At 30.8% G+C, this 16148-nt stretch overlaps 1 protein-coding gene across 2 annotated transcripts; it reads left to right on the top strand.

The window, feature by feature from the left end:
* Positions 1-407: 407 nt before the first annotated feature.
* Positions 408-15653, top strand: LOC126768888 (membrane alanyl aminopeptidase-like). Of its 2 annotated transcripts, none has more exons than XM_050487286.1 (16): positions 408-506; positions 851-981; positions 1400-1859; positions 2980-3138; positions 3709-4023; positions 4817-5000; positions 5275-5516; positions 6071-6260; positions 6645-6837; positions 7458-7558; positions 7799-7975; positions 8335-8519; positions 9094-9261; positions 10169-10312; positions 10543-10612; positions 15210-15653. In XM_050487286.1, the coding sequence occupies exons 3-16, from the start codon at positions 1402-1404 to the stop codon at positions 15417-15419; spliced, it is 2796 nt and encodes a 931-aa protein (XP_050343243.1). In that variant the 5' UTR covers positions 408-506; positions 851-981; positions 1400-1401; the 3' UTR covers positions 15420-15653. The 2 variants fall into 2 exon arrangements, with proteins under 2 accessions (XP_050343243.1, XP_050343244.1); XM_050487287.1 differs by lacking the exon at positions 15210-15653 and adding an exon at positions 11152-11347.
* Positions 15654-16148: the final 495 nt, after the last annotated feature.

The following is a 16148-nucleotide window of genomic DNA, read 5'->3' as shown; positions in this document are numbered from 1 at the left end:
ATGATTGAACGTATTAGTTACGATAACGGACTTCTGGGCGTTCCGTATATATTCCTACTATTGAGGAAGCTTTTAATATCCCACAATTATAAATATCAACTAATTTGTATAACTTTATAAGAACCATATTTTATTATATTTAAATTTAGAGCGATGAAAACGTGGCGCACAACTGGTTTAGAGTATAAAAGAATTTCTATGGTTAAACGCTTTAATTTCAGGAACTATCAAAACGATTCGTAATATTCTTTTAACTTTAGATATCCCATTTATTGAGAAAGGTCATAGACTAAATAACTCAATGCTAAAACAATGCAGAGTGGAGCAATTATTTTTCTTAAAATTGTCGGGTATTTGGTTAATAATACGAATTCGAAATAATATAACTTCGGTTACAAAACCAATGATTAAATACTTATCATATATAATCCAAACGCGGGTGAAACGTGATAAAGCTTTGATTTTTCTTTATGTGACCCATCTGTGACCGACTTGGTTTCATCTAAGTTCGTATCTTGCATGAACATAGAATATTTTTTAATCCTTTGTTTTGGTGCTGGAAAATGCTAGTTTTTTTAGGCAGCTGTTACTAGGCCTGCAGCAGGACCCTTAGTCCTCCTTTCATCTTAGATTCTGGGCTACTTACTAGAACTCTGATCCTTTCCTCTCTGATCCTAATCGATCATTGATTGTACTTTTAACTATAAAAATTAATAAAAAAGAAAAACAAATTATATAACTGCAGGTTTGGTACCAGGCAATTTATTATAAAGTCACTAACGTTTAATCTTTGAATATGATATAGTTAGAATACCAATAGCATTTTCCTCGCTAACTGTATTTGTTTAAGATATACTCATTCTAAAATATATTATCAAAGTATATTAATGATAAGGTAAATCTCGAGATGATTCTTATCGTGTAGCAAGACTAAAGAGTGAATACAGTTTGTTAAATAAATTGCCGTAGTGAAGACAACAAGTGAGTTATTATTTTTTTTTCATTTTAAATAATTGTATATTTTTAAAAAGACACTAACAACGTCATGTAACCTATTAAGAGTCATTAGCATTGTATATTATATTGCAATTGAGTGCATCGCGTGTAATGTGCATTGCAATTAATTTATAATATTTGCAATTAGTTAAATAACAATATTTTGATAACTTGAATTTGTAAGCATATTATTATTTGAGAATTTTGATGCGTTATGTACATTTTTTCCAGTAACTTGAAACGTTTTTGGTAAATAATAATTGCAATTGATTGTACTTTTGCAAATTGGCTCGTTTACCCATTATTTCAGTAACATTCGGTATAATGTCTATTCAATCAGCCATTGTGTAAATATTTTTGTCATAAGCGAAATAAGTGACTGATTTTTATCTTTTTTTTTAAGATATGTTGCGGCAATTATTTTTATTAGCGTTTATTTGCGCTGGCATAACGTCTGTTTACTCGAATATAAACTACAGGTTGAATATAACTCTGGTACCTTCAGCATATACTATATCTATAACGCCATATTTCGATACCGGTGACAGCAGAGCCTTCACGTTCGATGGAGAAGTCACCATAACATTCGTGGCTGGATCAAAAACTGATACAATAAAATTCCAATCAGAAGATCTAGACTTCGACGCTTCTAATATAACTGTAACAAGTGGTGGTAATGCTATCAGCCTCCACACTGATATTCCTCTGGAATTTGAAGATGATTACACATTTGCATACGTTAATTTAAAAAAACAAATGATACCTGGAGTTGAATATACGATTAAAATTAAATATCAAGGGCCAATTAGAGATGATTTGAATGGTTTTTATAAAAGCTATTACATCGAAAATGGTGTTAAAAAGTAAGTAACTATTTATATATATTTATTTATTTGCTTAAACTTTCATACCTCCACACACGTATATGTCTCTGTGTTTCTAGAAACTAACAAGATATAAATATACTAGTATGGATTACTATCATTTCGATTCAGCTTATTAGTTCGATGTACCTACTATTTTTATTTTTTTAAATTATTATTATTATACTAAGATAACATTTTACATTTAAAGCCAATAAGCTACATGAAAAGACATTGTGCAGTTTCCAAGAACTGATATTATTATAAATATTTAAGAGTTCACTCTGAATAAGCCGTAAGGGGAAAACGAATACTGACTAAACCCGTCATTTGAACATATTTATAACACGATGGAATTTAACAATCTCTTTGGATAGCCGATTAATTTAAATGTCACATTATATCATTTTATAAAATATATTATAATGATGTTTCTTATATAATTATATCTAATTATTACATATATCACCATCGAGAATTTTCATCAGATTCTTATAATGATAAATGTCCAGATAAAATGGTTTTCAAGATGCTTTTAACTAAATTCTTAAGAGATAAATAGTTACGAAATCTTCCATCAAAGTCTGTATTGGAATCTTTTTATCGATATTGACACATCAAATTTAAGATAAAATGTAAAGTACTCGATAACGTAAGGAAAAACAAGTTATTAAGTATTCGCAAATAAATTATCCTCAATATATATTGGCTTTGAAACATGATGGAGTCAACATTATGCATCAAGGATAATTTGTGATTTCTTTTTTTCCATTTCATTTATTCTTTATGAAACGAGACAGCATCGATTTTTATAATATATGAAACTAAAATTACGAAGCTTATACTAAAAAGTCAGATTAAAAAAATTAAATTTGAAATATTTATAATATAAATCAATACGAAGTAAAATGAAATAAAAATAGTTTTTTTAATAAAATAAATACGTTTTCTGATATAATAATAATAATATATATCACATTATTGTATATAAGCACACTTGGCATAATTTCAAATCAGCTGCCTGATAAAAACATAAATTTTATATAATTAGATGTAGTACAAAATAAAACGAATTTATTCGACAATCGTTAAAAAAGCGGTTTGATTATTGTGTTCACAGATGGCTTGGCACTACTCAAATGCAATCTACTCACGCCAGAAAAGTATTCCCATGCTTCGACGAGCCAGAACTGAAAGCAGTGTTCACCCTCATCATCGACAGACCACAACATTACAAACCGACGTTAACGAACACAAAGCTTCAAAGCAGCGTAGCACTGTAATAGTCCAAATTTTTTCCATAAAATTGTGTCAATTTGTATATATAATTTGACTTATATATATATGTCAAATTATATAAATATATATATATATATATATATATATATATAATTATTACTCTACGTTTTGCAGTTCTCAATTTTCGATTCGTTGTGTGTAAACATGTATATGTTTACGACAGGTTTGGGTATACGTAGGTATCTAAACGTTTCTAATACCCACATGTTGCTACTTACATTTTTTTAAAGTATTTGTGTTCGATTTTTTAGACAGCAAATATTTATTTAAACAAAGAATAATGATAGTTCATTCGATTTTATGTTTTGAATATACCGTATTAAGGTAATTTATTTGACAGATAATGTGCCTGTACCTGTGCTCATAAACCTTATAGATACTATAACGCGAGGAGTATATACATACTCCTTCACCAGCGTTAAGCATTACTACTCAGCCCAAAAATTTACAATTTTTTATCTATCTATTTTTTTTATGAATAGTATAGAACATCTAGATATACTAAAATTTGACGGAGCCATGTAAAATTTTGATTTTTGACTATTTTTAGGTCAAACGGTTTTATCCGTGAAACTTTTTATCCAACGCCAAAAATGTCTACCTATTTGGTTGCTTTTCTAATATCAGAGTTTGAAGCTGGAGTAACCGTAACACTTGGAAGTAACGAACTTGGAGTATACAGTAGACCAGAAGCTAAGAATCAGAGTGAATATGCATTTGATTTTGGTCAAAGAGTAGTGCAGGCGCTTGGTGACTATTTTGGAATTGATTATTATTCAATGAGTAGCGATTTGAAAATCGATCATATTGCATTGCCTGATTTTAGCGCTGGTGCTATGGAAAATTGGGGACTTATTAAATACAGGTATTTTTTTAGCTACTATAACTTGACGCCTTCTTTTAGCCACGCGCTTATTAGCCGTGCCTTTGGTGTATATTTTAATAATAATGTTCTGTTAGGTAGTTTAGTGTGACAGCATATTTTTATTCCCAATCACTAGCAAGATTTTAAGATTATATTTTTTTGTCTTCTTTTTTGTTGTAAGTAAATCTTCTTCTGTTGTTGCCGTTTCTTGTGTAGTTATCAATTGATTAAGTGGAATTCTGGATGCCAGCGTGGTCTAGATGGTCTAGATTTCGGCACAGTGCCTAAGATAGGGGTGGTAATTAGAATTTACTTGACATCTGATTTCGTAATGTTTTGATGCAAATATTTTTCCTTTTCATAATATTTAATTTTCCTGTTCAATAATTGCTATTTAACTACTAGGTCGTCTCCACCACTAAGCTGACAGATGGCTTATCTTTAAACATCTTATGACAATTATCAGACTCAACACAATTATGGACAGACAAGTTATTCCCTGAAAATCTGCGTCAAATTTAATATTCCTTATAATTCATAAATAAACTTTCATTCCGATTCCGCTTCAGTAGTTTAATCATGTTGTGATAACAAGCAGACAGAGTTGCTTTATCATTTATAATTTGAATGTTTTGAATAAGAAAAAATAAAGCTATTGTTATGAAGGTATTTTTAAATAACTTTATTTATTTTTTAATTTTATTCAAGAAAATGTTATATTTATCATAACGTTGTATGAAAAATCGTAAGATATAAATGAAGGTTGTTTCTTGAACTGTAATGAAATTTTCAGGGAAGCTGTGCTATTATATTTACCTGAAGAATCAACACCATATTTTAAATATAAAGTGGCTCAGATAATTGCTCATGAAACTGCACATATGTGGTTTGGCAATTTAGTAACCTGTCACTGGTGGAGTGATACCTGGCTGAACGAAGGTTTCGCGAATTATTTCCAAGACTATATAACCTCTTTGGTAATTACATATATTATTTATAGTAAATCTATATCGTGTTTTTTAAGTTTATTGGCAAAATTTCTTTTAAATGTCAAAAGTAAGGACTGTAAATGGTCTAATGCTGGGCAAAGGTTTTCTCACCTTTTATGGAAATGGTGGCAGAATTTCAACTGACACTTTTACTCACGATGTTTTTTAACCGCAACAGTTGAATTATAAGCTCCTCGGATCTGAATTTGCAATCATCTGTATACATATTCTAGCCGCTTTTTGATAAGCTTTTATATTACAGATAGAACCAAGCGTTGGGTCAGGAGATATGCTGGTTATTGGTTCAGTGCATTCAGCTTATGACGCTGACAGCACACCCGATTCTCCAGCAATCTCTAAAAACAATGTTAATACGCCAGCGGAAATTGAGGGCCATTTTAGTAAAATCACCTATCAAAAGGCAGGTTCAGTTATTAGAATGATGCATCATTTAATAGGAGACGATGCGTTTAAGTTTGGTCTGAATGCATATTTATCAGCAAAGTGAGTTATAAGTATATATTTTTTATTCAACTGTTTGTTTGTTAGCTTTGTTTATATCCAACTCAGTCGGTACTAACAAATATCTTATATTTTAATATCAAACTTACATACTTAGGTGTTTAGTTTAAATTATGGTTTACCTAGTGATATAACAGGCATAAAGGGCATAATTATATATGAAATGGCTTACAGTTTAAAATGTCACTGTAAGAGCAGAGGTAATTCTATCAGGTGGCAAAATTGTCTGCCTCCTGCCAATAAATGATAATTTAAAGCATTTGAGTTAGGCCGTAAGATAGCAGTGATCACTGTAACGGTATGGTACAGTGTAATTACAGGCACAAGGGACATAAAATCTTAGTTCCCAAGGTTGGTGGCGCATTGACTATAAGCGATGGTTGACATTTCTTACAATGCCAATATCTAAGGGCGTTTGGTGACCACTTACCATCAGGTGGCCTATATGCTCGTCCACCTTCCTATTCTATATAAAAAAAAATCGGTTAGGTTGATATTATGATCATCATATGTTATGCAATTAATGTTACTTTCAGCAAATTTGGATCCGGTTACCCAGATAAGCTGTACTCTTCTCTTACTGAGGGTATCAATAATTTCAACTCATGCTCCAACTACTCCGGATTTAATTTTACAAGCATAATGAGTTCATGGATCACACAACCCGGTTACCCGATTTTAAATGTTGAAGTAGATCATGCTAATTCATCAATTATCTTAACCCAGGTAAAATTATTGTAAGATATTATTTTTAATTGATGTTATAAGGAAAAATACATTCAATTTGGCATTTTATTGTGTTCATTCTGCGGGTATCTTTATGTTTTATAAAAAAACTTTCACACTTATTTAGTATAATTGTTTTTTTTTATTTTGTGGAGATAAATATCATTTTAGATGTGTTACTTCTGTATCAAATAAGTCTATTTTTAACAATATAAAGAAAAATATGAAATTAATGATAAAGAGTATTGAATAAATATGTATGGTGTAGGTAAAAACGTATGTATTATAATAAATATCATAATAATATAATTTATAAAAGAAAAATTATTATGTACACAATATTTTTAATTTATAAAATTTCTTTAAACATTTTTTTTGCTTCAGAAACGTTTCTACATGAACTCGTCGCATTCTTCTGATAAAATTTACAAAATACCGATCACTTATACACTTGACAAAGACTTCAATTTCGAAAATACGAAACCAGCATTTATCATGGATAACAAAACATATGTATTAACAATTCAAGAAATAAAAGCGAATCACAGTTATCCAATCTTCAATATTCAAGAAACTGGTAACAATACAGATTATAGTAAAAGTATTTAATTTTGTATTTAAAATTTTAGGCAATACTGCAACAAGAACTGGGTGATCTTGCTTAAATTTTTAAGTATGGTTTTGATTTTTATAAAATAAGTAGATGAACTGGCAAATGAGCCATCTTATTGCAAGTGGTCATAACCGCCCATAGACATTGGTGTTGTAAGAAATATTAATAATTTTTTTTATTGCCAATGTGCTATCAACCTTGGGAACTATGATTATATAAACATGAAAGTATGTTCCTAATGAGCATGCTTCTTTAGTTAGTACTTTCACAAGCAAAATGTACACACACGAATAGTATATATATATATAGTACCAAGTAGTAAGTAAGTATGCTTTTTTATTGCATGTGCATTCCAGGTATTGTGTCAATTTGGCGAATGTCTCGATGATTGTGGGTTGAATCTAATAAAATTAATAAATACAGAAAAAATATTTCGTTTTCATACCCATTACTTATGCATTCGTAATATACTTCGTCTTCTTCTTTCATTTTTCATTTTACTGATAACAGAAAGAAAAAAATCGGTATAAAATTAGTCAAAGCTAAGGCCGTTAAGATTAATGTTTACTTAATTGTTTCTCAAGGTTTCTACAGAGTCAACTATGACAGACAAACATGGTCCCATATTTCGGAACATTTGAAAGGAAATAAACGGGAACAAATTCATTATATTAACCGTGCTAAGGTAAGCTATTAACTCGTGAATGTCAGTATTTTTATTAAAATATTGAACACCACCTTGAGTACTAGATATTATGTCCCTTATGCCTTAAGTTACAGTGGTTCACTCACTCTTCAGACCGGAACACAACATTACTAAGTTTTGTTGTTTGGGGGTAAAACATCGGATATAACATTACACAAAGCCCAAGTGAACATGGATTATACAAGTACGATATTTGAAATATAAATTCCTTCATTGCAGATTGTTAACGATCTTTTTACGTTCCTGTTTGCTGATGAAGTACAATTTGAACTTCTCAATGATGTGCTTTATTTCTTGAAAAATGAAACGGAATTTGCGGTGTGGAACGCAGCAATCCGCGGTTTTAACGTACTGAGGAATTATTATTTCGGTTCCGACACCTTGGCTCTTATTGATGTTAGTATAATTTTATTCAATTCCTCAAATCAATATTATATGAACATTTGATAACGTTACAAAGATTGATTATCGGTTTCCACGTTTAAAAATCGATATTATAGAATTTAAAGTATTCAATAAGCATCAATAAATAAATAGACAAAGACAAAAAAGTATTCTGCCTTTTGCTCCTCTGTTTTGTCAGGCGCTTTTTTATTTGTCGGTAACAGCTATAGATGAACTTTAGCGCTGTCAAAAAAATTGAAACAAGAGTACAAAATAAACGTTCGAAACAAAGAAATTCATTTATGATTTCATCAAATTTTTAAATGGTTTGTGTCACATTATCAATTTCCAAAATTTTGATCAAATTTTAGGGGTTTGCTTTACACCTAATGGAAAATGTAATTAAACACTTGGGCTACAAAGTGCGGAGTACGGATGATTTCGTTACTCTTAGGAACAGAATGCAGGTGATGGAATTCGCTTGCAAATTAGGACATCAAGGATGCATTGACAATGCACGAGCTATATTCCAAGATTTCAAAACGAATGGTAAATGGTAAGTTTAAGAATTTTGTTAATTTTTGAATAATACCAAATATAATTTTTAGAATTAAAACGAAAGGTCTATATAAAATAAAACATAGGCACCGCTTTTTATTAATTATCATATTACAGGTAATAAAACTATACCATATTCTTACATATGTATAAAGATATATGAATATGTTATAGGTTTTTATATAATTTATATAAAGAAAATGCAAAGAACTGAGATTGTGCTCTGTGAGGAGCGTGTAACGGTCGGTTGGGTGATAAGTAAATTTTTGCTGACTTTAGGTGCGCACTCAAGTAATCATATGTCTCCAGACGTGCACTGTTTGCCTTTGTTGATTTGATTTAATTACGTTATTTTTGACGTGCTTATAATTTCCAGGCAGCATCACAATCTAAATCTTAGGTTTGCTGACGACTATACAATTTTTTATTGTGGTAGTCGAGCTCACATAAAATGTTCATACTAAATAATAATATGAAAATTTTATTTTAAAATAAAGTAATTTAAAATTCAAATAGAAGTGTTCTAAAAAATACACACATTGCAACGGTTGCCATTTTATTTCCTGTTACAGGATTGATCCTAGTCTAAGACCAGTAGCATACTGTACAGGCCTCCGTTTGGGTAACGGTGAAGATTACGACTTCTTGTGGAACAGAATGACTACATCCAATGTTGCTAATGAGATTTCGACCATTAGCGAAGTTTTGGGTTGCACTTCAGACAAAGCTAAACTGAACAGGTAAACATTAGTATTCTTGGTTTTGTATGATAAACAAAAAACATAATAAAAACTTATAATTGTAAAATAGCCTCCATAAATAATGAAGATTTTTTAAATATTTTTTTTAATATTATAGGTAGGCAGACGAGCATATGGGCTACCTGATGATAAGTGGTCATCAACGCCCATGGACATTGGCACTAAGAAATATTAACCATTGCTTACATCGCCAATGCGCCACCATCCTTAGGAACTAAGATGTTATGTCCCTTGGGCCTGTATCACACTGGTGCACACACCCTTCAAACCGGAACACAACGATACCAAGTACTGCTGTTTTGCGGTAGAATATCAGATGAGTGGGTGGTACCTATCCAGACGAGCTTGCACTAAGTCCTAACACCAGATACAATTCAGATAACAGCATATCAGTATGATATTTTGTATATAGTAAAAGAAGTTAAACTTTTCTTTAATACGTTTCTTTTTTACTCTATTTCTCGTCACAATTACTAAATAAAAACAGTAATAGTAACAGCCTGTTAATGTCCCACTGCCGGGCTAAGGCCTCCTCTTCCTTTTGAGGAGAAAGTTTGGAGCTTATACCACCACGCTGCTACAATGAAATTAAACACATGCAGGTTTCCTCACGATGTTTTCCTTCACCGTCGAGCACGAGATGAATTATAAACACAAATTAAGCACATGAAAACTTAGTGGTCCTTGCTCGGGTTTGAACCCACGATCATCTGTTAAGATTCACGCGTTCTAACCACTAGGCCATCTGGGCTATATAATATATCCCTGTTCGGGCGGGCAAAATTACTAAATAGATATATATTATTTTGTAGTTAATGTTAATTCTTATTATAAAATTATTGCCATACCAATAATAATTTGTTGATAAAATTATTTTCATTTTCAGTTACTTGGTTTCAATGCTTGTTGAAAACAGCCCAATAAGGACTCAAAGCCTTACAGTTCCTCTGGCAAGTGTTCTCTCTAACTACAGTAACGTCCATGTCGTTTTGGAAGCAATACAAGCAAATGTATCTTTGTGGCGATCAATGTGAGTGTAACTTAAATATTAGGTCTTTCCTTATTCTTTCCTTATGTACAACAATCTATAATGGCAGAAGATAGTTGTTATTTTGCAAAGCTAAATCAATTATGAAGACTTCTAAAAATTAAACATTTTTATTTTTTTTTACATATAAATGATTCATTTCTTCAATAATATTGACTTTTATTTTCTTTTCACTCAATGGTTATAATTCTTTTTTATGCTCTTTTTTAAAGTTACCCATCGCTGGGCTCAGTTCTGTCTACTGTTGCCAATTCTCTGCATACTCAAGAAGATTTTAATAAAGTAAGTTTGATATATTTTTTTTATTATTATGTTTATTATGAGCCATAAGAACAGCTGAATTTAAAGATATAGGTTGACACCAAAACGCGGACCATTGGATATTAATGTACTTTTTTACTTTTATAATAATTCATCATTAGCTCAGTGGTAAAGGAAATCATAGGGAGTCGAATTTTGAATGGAAATCTGCTAGATGTGTATCCACCAATCGCATTGGATCAGCGCGGTGGAATAAGCTCCAAACCTTCTCCTCCCTCAAAAAGAGAGGTCTTAGCCCAGCAGTCTGACGTTTACGTATAACAGCGGTATGAGTACGAATTAAGTGTTAAAATCTCACATCTCTAGTTTCTATTCATGTAGATGTACAACGATTGTATAATCGCCCTCTTAAAAGTCTGATAAGCTAAATTTTATATGAGGAACGATTGATAATTCACGAAAAAGCGTGTCGTGTTTTTATAATGCATTTTTTAATATTATTATTTTAAAAAATTATGTCTATTGTTAAGTTTTTAATATTCACACACAAAAAATAAAAGAGTGGCGGCGGAGAGGTGGCATGACGTCATAAAAAAGTGTCATGTCGTCTCCCGTCACGGCATACCAGTCGGTCTTATCGCCGGGCCCTTCCGTTGGATGGTCACAACCACAATCAAGTTAGTATTACCCATATTGAAATACTTTTACGTCAGTTACACAAGTTCTAAGGACAAAAGTTAGTTATACTGATAAAACTATAAACAGTAATAAGCAGAAATTGGTGTTTAGAACAATTACTTCAGTATTAAAAAAAAGCTGACGAATCTTTCCTATTATTAGCGAACTCATTGAAACGGTTTTCCAAACAAGTACGTTAATGAATGTATGCTCAGACTTGAGTTGTTTGACGGACAGTCATTTAGGTCGAAATGGCGAGTAATTAGAGAAGGTTAATGTAGGGTAAGTTTGGAATTATATATACCTATTTTTTAAAAGAGTAGTATTATATGTGTTAGGGTATATGTTGCAGGTATATGTTGGGTATATTTTGCAGGTGCTACCACACCAATAAATATGGGGCACTAAAAACTTCATTTTTATTTGTAATGAAATAAATTGATATGATGGATATATTTTTAGCAACCTTACCTTATAAATAATAATTACTTACATTATGGCATATAAAAATAAAAATTCAAAATAACTTTTATAGAAATCGTGACCGCGTGGAATAGTGGCAAGGATGCCAGCAGCGTTTCTCCTTTGAATCGCATTCCGATTCCTTTAAGCATAAATGAGCCAGCTTGACAACAGTAAAAGCAATAGGAGGTGCTCTCTTTTTTATAAAGGTTTTTGCAATAATCATTTATATGCAATTCAGGGTCCATATTAATTCTTAACGGAACAAATACATAATAGGAAACTAGATACGTATATTGTAAAACTTAATCTAACAAATCAATAAATTAGTGCAGATTCCTTCCTGCATATTTAAAGTTTACCTTATTTCATTTCTAAGTTAAGGTGTTTTATAATTTTGCCACAAATAATTTAATTTAAAAAATATATATATTAATACTTAATAATTCAATTTTATTTGAATTTGAACCTCTATTGATATTTCATTTTTTTTAAAACGTAGAATAACATTATAAAATCAACAAGAATACATATTAATAATTAAAAAGTTATACAAAGTATTTTTACTTAGGAATATTTTTCGTTATTTATATATTTGTCAAAATTTGATCAATTAACTAGGAATATAATTGTATGACTGACTTCATTGTTTTTTTTTTTTTGCAAACGTATGGCTATTTATGATGTCATTTAATTAACGTACGTTTAAATAGAATTGATGATGTGTTGAATTCTTATCTTTTATCTACATATTTGATCATTCTATAATAGCTCACCAAGGTATTACTATTGAAAAGGTTAATATTGTGCTCTGCGTACCTAAGATTATATATTTTGACTATCTTCAACCCTCGGCTTTGTGCGCGTTGAGGGGCGGGGTGTGCCAGTTGGTCAAGCTATCTTTGTAGCTAATTTTATTCAAATCCGGTGAGCTTTTTTGCTCGATTCACATTTGTAATATTAATATTAGTAGAAATATTATTTTCTTGTGCATCAAGCAGAAAACGCTGTTAATTGTAATGAAACTTAGACATTGGTAGTTTAGACGTAATGCGTTTTATTTCAAGCAAGTAAATAATTCTCATATAACAATTAAAAACTAATAGCCTTAGTTATAAGCGCTACTTAGCGGCTGTTTAGTTAAACATTGATTTCGTCTCTTTCTGTCATTGTTGATTTGACATTCGAATGAAGAAAACACAGCATTGTTTAACTAATCACCCGATAAAGAAAGTTTATAAGAAGGCCGTCAGTTTCAATTCCCATTGCAGTGCGTACATAGTTTTGTATATTACGTTGGTGTGAAGTTAGGATAATAGTTCATAGCAATGTCAATAGATGGCGCTGTAACCATTATAATATTTTGTGGAACAATTTGACTAGTATATCTTACTATATCTTAGATTAGTTTCAAAATTATCGCTTTCTAATATGAAATAATCAAATCAATTCAAAACTCCACAGTACAATAGAAACTTTTGTTGTTAGTTTTACTTTAAAACAATTGTTTTTAAAGGACATGTAAGTTTTTAATTAAATAAAGTGTATTTTGGTGCAGTACGGTACTGATTTCTTTAAATAAGATCTGAGATTGCACTATATATAGTACAGATTATTAATTTTAAAAGATTGTAGCCTACACACTTACACATAACGACGTAACGCTAACGTGATGTAATTCTGCCACATGTCTAACCACCGACTCACATTGGAGTAGCGTGGTGGAATAATCTCCAAACCAATTTAAAAGGACAACGATTTAACTTTTAAGAAACGTTTCAAGGACATTATTTCACCTTGTGTATTGAATCCACATAAAAATAAAGCATATATTTTTGTAAATCACCGTCATATCTCACAGAAATAGATGCGGTAAGCGTTTTTACCTAGCGACCTATATATAATTAGCGAAACAGTTGAATCATTGCACATAAAAAAATGAGTGTGTAGGTTGAAATTTTGCCAGCAAAGTTTTATTCGCGGAGTCAATTTGTTTTTCGTTTGAAATGATATTGGATCGACATTATATTAATGTTACAAAATAAACGCACGATTTGTTAATAGTTTTTTTAACAACTTATTTGTGATTACGAAATCAGCACGGAGCGTTATCGTGCTTTAAGCGATTAAGGTTATCGTAATTCAATAAAATACAGCCTTTCCAGACAAAACAGTTCTATTGCTAAACAGCTAAGGGGGCTTCATACTATAACGAAAGAAAATAAGGAAAAAAAACTTATGGTAGTTCTCTAATATTTAAAACTATACAACTTAAAATTAAGAATGTTATATGTATTACGTTATTTACGACACTGTTTCGATTAAATCGTTTATTTACACAACCTTAATCTTTATACGTATGAATTAAATGATCACTATTACCTGTGCTTAAAATGCAATATCCACTAAAATTTCCTGTTGCCTTATGAAATATTATCAAAATGACAGAACAATATAGTAAGCACATTACAGAATGCAAGTTTTGAACAATTGCCAAGCCGAGGTGACATTGGTTTAGCAAGGTCAATTGAAAAAAAAAAACAAGGTAATTTTGTAACGAGTTGTAATAATATTAATTGTTATTAACTTAATACGCGGTATGTGTTATAAATATAGTCGATGACCACTGTTGTTGGTATTATAATAAGTCCTGTTAATTGAAACAATTTGTTTAAGCTGTACGTGTTTGTTATGACACCGTTGTGTGTTTTTCATTTCTCTCGATTTCTCTTTTATATATCTGCTAGGTACTGTAAAGATGGTGAGGCGATTTTGATTTTCTGCTGAATGCAAGAACAAAAAAATTACTACGTGTCAAATGTTTTTTTTTTAAATACACCGTAATCTTATATTGATGCTTCCACACATGGCACATTGCGGTGCCATCCTCGTTTGATTTAGGTATATGACAAGTTATTTTTATTAGTATAACATTATACTGATAAAAAAACATTACTACTGCATTGAAATTAATATTCTGTCAGGTGAAGTATTCGATACTTAGCTTTGTTCATTTATTGCGGGTATGCCTAATTCCGTATTTATTTATAGCAGAGTGGAAGACGTTAAATGGGCCATCTGGTAAGCAGATATCTGTGCCCATAGAATATCTGTGGGTGATTCTTATCACTTCGTAAGAATTAAAAATAATTCCTACATGGGTGACTTTAATGCATCACTCATAGCGCAAGCGTTGACAGTTTTCACAAATTCATTATAAAGACGTTTGAAACGTAGCCATGCAATTATACAAATTCATTTATTTTATGTTAATATAAAGAATGTATCCATCCCATCGGATTAGGAGAGCAGGTTAATAGAATGTGAACTGGTGTTTCCGCACACGCTTGTGCTGGAAGGATCGAAAGGTCCCTCGAAGTTGACTTGTTACTCTTCAAGATGGCCGACGTGGCCGAAATTTCAGTCATCATTAATTTCCATCTTAAATTTAATTCGATTATAAACTTTTGTTTAACAGTACGATACCTGGCTGTCGTCTTGTTCAGAATGTGGTGATAATGTGGTGAATGCCGCAAAAGGGGCGTTGAACGAAGCTAAAAAGGTAACAGCATGGGCTGACAATCATAAGAGCTATATATGGAGCAGTTTGAGAAGTGACGCCAGGAAGTTATCAGCGTCGATCCTGCTACTGGTTCTAAGTGTTATTACGCTAGCCAATGTATTTTAAGACCGCGATATAATTCGTGTTTATTATCTTTTATTTTAATTCTATTCTCTAATAAATTCAAAAATTAAATTTTAAATTAACTTTATGAAATTTAACATTACTTTACTTATTAAATAATTTTTGATAGTAGTTTTTTTTAGATCTTTTTATAATTTTATGTAAGAATTAATATTATTTTAACTTTAAAATGTGAAGAGATCCCAATCCACTAAAATGTAATTTGTAAATATATGGTAGTAATTCAGGTACCTGTATTTCATTTACTTATTTATTTCCCTTTAATGTTTGTAATAATAATTAACTAGAATTTTAATCGTTATAAAGAATAACTTTTAAAGTAATGTATAAATTATAATTTTCAAGATTAGTTTATTGAAACTAACTTGTTCGTTTAATTGTAATAAGAATTTTATCTATTTTTTTTTAAATTTCAGATAACCATGAAAACGTTTTTTTTTATGAATATGAAACAATAAATAATTTTAATATTTAAGAGAAAGTATAATATTATTTTTCTACAAATACTATGATTCACCGTATTTGTAATAAATATTAAAGTGTAAACATAAATCGTATCCAATGGAATAGAACCCTGACGTCCAGTTCACCATGACCTGTGACATTAGGCTTAAACATATTACTTTCCTTATTGTAATGAGCACGTGCTAGATAGGTTAGGGCTCAAACGTAAATGGTGCTAGCTACCGGCGCCAAGACTACGTCGCGTTC

Source organism: Nymphalis io, chromosome 6 (genome assembly GCF_905147045.1).
Source record: "Nymphalis io chromosome 6, ilAglIoxx1.1, whole genome shotgun sequence".
Lineage (NCBI taxonomy): Eukaryota > Metazoa > Arthropoda > Insecta > Lepidoptera > Nymphalidae > Nymphalis > Nymphalis io.
This window is presented reverse-complemented; position numbering and strand designations above follow the sequence as displayed.